Source organism: Protomyctophum bolini, assembly GCF_963924005.1.
Source record: "Protomyctophum bolini genome assembly, chromosome: 1".
In the NCBI taxonomy this organism is placed as follows: domain Eukaryota; kingdom Metazoa; phylum Chordata; class Actinopteri; order Myctophiformes; family Myctophidae; genus Protomyctophum; species Protomyctophum bolini.
This window is the reverse complement of record NC_137862.1, coordinates 56,816,593-56,824,092: the sequence shown is the minus strand read 5'-3', so window position 1 is coordinate 56,824,092 and position 7,500 is coordinate 56,816,593. Positions and strand designations below refer to the sequence as shown.

At 44.5% G+C, this 7,500-nt stretch overlaps 1 protein-coding gene across 1 annotated transcript in view; it reads right to left on the bottom strand.

Annotated features, from left to right (window-relative positions):
- The window catches only part of ush2a (Usher syndrome 2A (autosomal recessive, mild)), a gene marked incomplete at both ends in the record, with an annotated part of 314,802 nt that overhangs the window by 126,754 nt on the left and 180,548 nt on the right, over nucleotides 1-7,500 (bottom strand). The window contains 4 exon segments of the mRNA XM_080771896.1: nucleotides 807-1,022; nucleotides 4,377-4,540; nucleotides 5,403-5,594; nucleotides 6,729-7,060. Of these exon segments, the coding sequence (XP_080628022.1) occupies nucleotides 807-1,022; nucleotides 4,377-4,540; nucleotides 5,403-5,594; nucleotides 6,729-7,060 (904 nt within the window).

Below are 7,500 nucleotides of genomic sequence, written 5' to 3'. Positions count from 1 at the left end.
CGTGTTTTCTTTTATGAATATTGGTGCTGTTCACACAGCAGAAGCTTTTGAGTGTGTATATAGTCAAAAAAATATTTTTAAGCTGTTTATTTTTAATAGAAAGAAACATGAACAAGTAAAACCTCATTTTGGTCGCCGTGCCCGGCATCGAGTTGGTCGGATAGTGGCAATTCTGACCATTTATGGTCATGCGCATTATACTGTATATGGGCCGATCATCTACCATCATAGACCGAATTGATTGCATCTAGGGCCTAAATGGAAACAAGCCCGCAAATACATTTTTTTTGGTGCTATCCCTTTTGACCTGAGTGTTCTATTCTATGTGACTATTCAATCAATCAATCAACCTCAAACGTGGCAACATTGCCATATTATCATTTCACCCTGGACTGACCTGTATGTTGTGAAACTCTCAAACAGTCATAGACACAATCACACAGACACACTGTAGTGCAATACAGGCCCACAGTCACACACACAGACACGCTGTAGTGCAATACAGGCCCACAGTCACACACAGACACACTGTAGTGCAATACAGGCCCACAGTCACACACACAGACACGCTGTAGTGCAATACAGGCCCACAGTCACACACAGACACACTGTAGTGCAATACAGGCCCACAGTCACACACACAGACACGCTGTAGTGCAATACAGGCCCACAGTCACACAGACACGCTGTAGTGCAATACAGGCCCACAGTCACACAGACACACTGTAGTGCAATACAGGCCCACAGTCACACACAGACACACTGTAGTGCAAAACAGGCCCACAGTCACACACACAGACACGCACCTCCATCGTTGGTGGTGACAGCGAGCGTAGAGTTGGTGGTGTTGTGCGCTCCGTTGGACACCCACAGCGACACGTGGTACGTAGAGCTGGGCCAAAGGTCACCGATCACCGCAGACACAACCCCGGGGGGAAAGGTCAGAGTTCGTGTGACGACGTGGTGGTCCGAGTCTAAGAATAGGAAGTAGCGCTCCACGTCACCCTGCAGGTCCTGAAGACCTGAGAAAGAAGTGAGAATACTCTTTTTTAAAAGTACAGAAAGATGTAGATGAAAATGACTGACAATCTGTGCTCAAGTCTGTGCATGTACAACACAGTATGTTTGGAGTGGGTATAAGTATATTTTACAATGACGGACGTTCTTATTTAGAACGACTCGTTTGAGATCGTAATGAAGTGGCATGAAACCTACAGTATAGTCAATCAACAACAGGGTTGAATAAATACAGTGCTAAGAAAATAAAAGCAACAAAGCAACTATAGGATAGCAGGTAGACGTCAAACCTAGCATCAGTCTAAATAACAGCACATGTACCTAGCATCAGTCTAAATAACAGCACACATACCTAGCATCAGTCTAAAAAACAGCACATGTACCTAGCATCAGTCTAATTAACAGCACATCAGTCTAAATAACAGCACATGTACCTAGCATCAGTCTAAATAACAGCACATGTACCTAGCATCAGTCTAAATAACAGCACATGTACCTAGCATCAGTCTAAATAACAGCACATGTACCTAGCATCAGTCTAAATAACAGCACATGTACCTAGCATCAGTCTAAATAACAGCACATGTACCTAGCATCAGTCTAAATAACAGCACATGTACCTAGCATCAGTCTAAATAACAGCACATGTACTTTGCATCAGTCTAAATAACAACACATGTACCTAGCATCAGTCTAAATAACATTGCATGTACCTACAGTAGCATCAGTCTAAATAGCAGCACATGTACCTAGCATCAGTCTAAATAACACCACATGTACCTATCATCAGTCTAAATAACAGCACATGTACCTAGCATCAGTCTAAATAACAGCACATGTACCTAGCATCAGTCTAAATAACAGCACATGTACTTTGCATCAGTCTAAATAACAACACATGTACCTAGCATCAGTCTAAATAACATCACATGTACCTACAGTAGCATCAGTCTAAATAACAGCACATGTACCTCAGTCTAAATAACAGCACATGTGCCTATAGCATCAGTCTAAATAACAGCACATGTACCTAGCATCAGTCTAAATAACAGCACATGTACCTAGCATCAGTCTAAATAACAGCACATGTACTTAGCATCAGTCTAAATAACAGCACATGTATCTAGCATCAGTCTAAATAACAGCACATGTACCTATAGCATCAATCTAAACCAGTAAGACGCGCAAACGTGGGAAGCGAACGCAGCTCGTACATATTTGGGTTTTGGACGTATAGCTGCTTTGGGGACTCCTTATATGGTTATGGCTGAGTCATGGTGACGTAACAGCGGGACAGCTGAGTGATTTGTTTGTGATTGATGCAACACACTCCATATTTGGACGTAGCTCCATATATGGGCACAAAGGGGGGGGACACGCACGCACAGACATGATCTGCTAGGTCTCATAGTAAGTGCTCACTGCATTCGCAATAACAGCACATGTACCTAGCATCAGTTTAATAACAGCAAATGTACTTAGCATCAGTCTAAATAACAGCACATGTAATTTGCATCAGTCTAAATAACAGCACATGTAGTACTTAGCATCAGTCTAAATAACAGCACATGTACCTAGCATCAGTCTAAATAACAGCACATGTACCTAGCATCAGTCTAAATAACAGCACATGTACCTAGCATCAGTCTAAATAACAGCACATGTACCTAGCATCAGTCTAAATAACAGCACATGTACCTAGCATCAGTCTAAATAACATCACATGTACCTAGCATCAGTCTAAATAACAGCACATGTACCTAGCATCAGTCTAAATAACAGCACATGTACCTAGCATCAGTCTAAATAACAGCACATGTACTTAGCATCAGTCTAAATAACAGCACATGTAGTACTTAGCATCAGTCTAAATAACAGCACATGTAGTACTTATCATCAGTCTAAATAACAGCACATGTACCTAGCATCAGTCTAAATAACAGCACATGTACTTAGCATCAGTCTAAATAACAGCACATGTACTTTGCATCAGTCTAAATAACAGCACATGTAGTACTTAGCATCAGTCTAAATAACAGCACATGTACTTTGCATCAGTCTAAATAACAGCACATGTAGTACTTAGCATCAGTCTAAATAACAGCACATGTACCTAGCATCAGTCTAAATAACAGCACATGTACCTAGCATCAGTCTAAATAACAGCACATGTACTTTGCATCAGTCTAAATAACAGCACATGTAGTACTTAGCATCAGTCTAAATAACAGCACATGTACTTTGCATCAGTCTAAATAACAGCACATGTAGTACTTAGCATCAGTCTAAATAACAGCACATGTACCTAGCATCAGTCTAAATAACAGCACATGTGCTTTGCATCAGTCTAAATAACAGCACATGTACCTAGCATCAGTCTAAATAACAGCACATGTACCTAGCATCAGTCTAAATAACAGCACATGTGCTTTGCATCAGTCTAAATAACAGCACATGTACCTAGCATCAGTCTAAATAACAGCACATGTGCTTTGCATCAGTCTAAATAACAGCACATGTACCTAGCATCAGTCTAAATAACAGCACATGTACCTAGCATCAGTCTAAATAACAGCACATGTGCTTTGCATCTGCGGACAAGTAAACATACGATAAAGAGCAGTACTGGTTTCCAAAGGTTTTCGCTCCAGACGCAAGAGTCTCCCCGGGACCCATAGTAGTGAAAATAGCCGATCTTTTGTGTCGCAATGTTTACTATTTTGCTCTATATCTTATTTTTAAAATGTTTATTTTCTGATATTATGTAAAAAAAAAAAAAAAAAAGTAAAACAGATGTAAACACAGGCCCTGGCCGACTGTTTAGGAAAACACTATAGTGTATAGAGGGTATGCGTGTGACATCATCATCATATGCGGGAACGCCTACTGAGTGGCAATAAAACTACGTTCTGGCCTCGACAGCTCATACATCCAAACAGAAAGGTCCTATTTGATTCTATTAAATTACTTTATAACAACATTAAATTCACTTCGCCACTCGATTCTCGATCTGCCATTCACTGTATGCATGTGCACACCCTCTATAAAATGGTAAATGTTGCATTTATATAGCGATCTTTATCCAAGGTGCTTTACATAGATTGTGCATTACATTCACACACACATTGACACACCGACGGCGGCGGAAACCATGCAAGGCACCAACCTGCACATCAGGAACAATTAGGGGTTCAGCGTCTTGCTCAAGGACACTTCGACACTATAACTCTGGGGGAGCCCATCAGGGTTCGAACTGGCAACCTTGCGGTTCCCATCCAGCCACTCTACACCTGAGCCACCGCCGCCCTTACAACTACATTACAGTACATAAGTACAGTTAAAGAGAGGCGTGTCCGTACCGGGTTGAGTCCAGTTGACCTGCACGGCGGTGTGGTTCACTGGGAGGACAGACAGAGACGGGGGACGGAGGGGGACTCCGGCCATGGTCGCCATGGTAACAATGTCTCCAGCAGAGTGGCCCACATCGTTATGGACCAGCAGCTGGTACTGGTACCAGGTGAACCTATAGGAAGGAGACAAAGTCATCGTTGAGTTATTTGTTTTTTCAAATCCATGTAGCAGGTTCTGCTGAAAGCTAATCGATCTGTAAGTCCCTGCACTGGACAGGTTGGTAGAATCAATACAAAACAATATGCCTAGTAAGTATGTATACTTATACGTCCTAAGTATATTGTAAAGCAGTAGCTTATTTTCAAACGTTTTATTTTCATTTCCTTCATATACTTTTGAGTGTGTACAAATGGAACCACACAGACCTGTAATGCATCACCATAGTTGCAAGGTCAAAACAACTTCCATTGTGGTCATCTCTCTAAAATAAGCAAGTATACGAGATGTGCAATGTTGATTTCTCTCAACCATTGACGAAACAATGGTTGTAGTAAAGCATTTGCTGTTAATGCAGCAAGATAATTAAGTGTACATTAAATAATAACCTGGATTATCCATTATTCACATTCGCCGATACCCCCCCCCCCCCCCCCGACAGTCGGTCATAGTACAGTTCAGTTTATATAATGACCGATAGCAAAATAAATCACAGGTCAACAAACAAAACAAAGTTTTGAAGTCCTCATGTATGGAAACCGTTCCTGTCTGGGTTCTTCTAGAGGAAACAGACACAATGGAGACCAACTATAAAGGGGGAGGAGAGAGAGAGAGAGAGAGAGAGAGAGAGAGAGAGAGAGAAGAGAGAGAGAGAGAGAGAGAGAGAGAAATCTGCTTTCCGCCGAGTGCCAGAGTGAGATTAGGGGGCTGCGCGTGAAAAAACAATTTAATTCCTCGTGATATTTGTTTAATGTATCTTTGAGCTTTATTAACAAGATGGCCGCCGTTTGCTCTACAGCTCATTTCACTAATCTCACCTGCTTAGGCCTTTATCTTGGTGGAACAATTTGGTGCCGGAGTAAACACGGACCCAGCGATGAAGATCTTCAGAGTGGGGGGGGCCGGGAGGAGGAGGAGGAGGAGGAGGGGGGCCCGTACGGGGCGGGGCTGCGGTTGCCGTGGGGATGGTGGCCAGGGGCTCCTGGCTTTTACGTCTGAGCAGCTCATATCTGACAGGAAATGAAACAACTAGTTAAACACATACGCACACACACACACACACACACGCACACATCATCACTCCCTTCCTCCTCATCCACCCTGCTCTATAGTCTCTGTCTCCTGCTCCGTACGTACGTATACCCTCCCCTCTCTTCAGTTTGGGTTTGTTTTTCTGCAGGGTTAGTGTTTTTCTCTCTCCCCACAGTGATGCTAATTTCTGCTGTAATCAGAGGAGAAAGGCTTAATGCTGCCTTTTCACCATCAGCCCACTTAGACAAACACGGAGCTGATCTGAGCACAGCAGAGGGACTCATGCATTTTAATCTCCCTGCCATGAAAAACAGACCTTTTTATTCAAGGCCTCTAATCGGCGGGCAGAATAGAGCGGGACAGAGCGGAATGGAACGGAGCGGTATACACACACACACACACACACACACACACCAACGACCCAGGCCTCAGTTCAGAGCAAATATTTACACGTTGTCATACGACCGCGTCGCTGTATAGTCTAAAATAGCCTATTATTGGCACACGAAAGCGTTGAACGACGTGGCATAAATTAAGCATTGGGAATGTCGCTCACTCATATGATACACAGTCTGTATCTGGCAAAAAAATATATATATATAAATGCGGCGGTGGCAACGCTAGTGTTTTCTCTCCGTCAGTGCTTCATATCCATCCATCCATCTTCAACCGCTTATCCGTAGTCGGGTCGCGGGGGCAACATCTCCACCAGAGAGCTCCAGACTTTCCTCTCCAGAGCAACGTTAGTAACTTCCTCCCGGGGGGATCCCGAGACGTTCCAAGGCCAGTGAGTCGATGTGTTTCCTCCAACTGCGCCTTGGTCTGCCCCGGGGGTCTCCTCCCCAGTGGGACGTATATCTCGAGGACCTCCCTATAGGGAGACGCCCGAGAGGCATCCTAACCAGATTCATATCCATATGAGTCAAACCGCGGCGCTCATTTGTTTATTTTAAGAACCCAGTCTTATATGACGATGATGTTAGTGGCGAGTGGCGTTCTACAAGCTTGTAGGTCTGCTATTTTTGAAAAATCGTGAAAATATTTATTTCAAGAAAACTGGAGTTAGAAGATAATTTTTTTTAATTTTGAGGTCAGGCCTAAATTTGGATCACCTGACGTTGGGTCCGTTGGGCCGCCGCGGGGACTGCCAGGACACGGCCAGCAGGGACTCGCTGACCGCCACCACGGCCAGGGGCTCCAGGCCCCGTGGCACTGTGGGCAACGTAGTCACCACGGTGGGCAGGCTCTCGGTGCACCCTCCGGCCTGCCCCCCGCCGCGGGTGCAGGCCAGCACGGTGACGCTGTAGGCGGTGTAGGGGACCAGGTCCGTCACGTTGATGCCCAGGTCCGAGGCGTTGGCGCCCAGGGACACGCGGGGCTCCGGGAGGCGGACCTCGTAACCTTGGATCTCCCCGTTGGCTATCATGGGAGGAGACCATGTGACCTGTATGTGCAACACATTAAGGTCAAGGTCAAGTTTAGTATAGCACAAGAAAAACCCTCTAAAAACACAGTAAACTAAACAAGGACAGACATGGTTACAACTAAGATAGTTGTATAGGTAATACCAGTTTAAGTACAGGTGCAATTACGACCATACACACACGCACCCGTCACATGCGCACACGCACACACGCACACACACACACACACACACACACACACACACACACACACACACACACAGAGAGAGAGAGGAGAGAGAGAGTTCATACCTAGAGTGATGGCGAACTTGAAACAGATGACTAAAGGAGCAGTTCACTCATTCTGCTCTCAGCTCGACATCCTGCCATCCTCTCTACACTGCCAGCTCATTGGCTGGAAGGACATTCTGAATGAAGGCTTTGATGGATGAGCTCCAGGAAGCCATGATGACGTGCATGT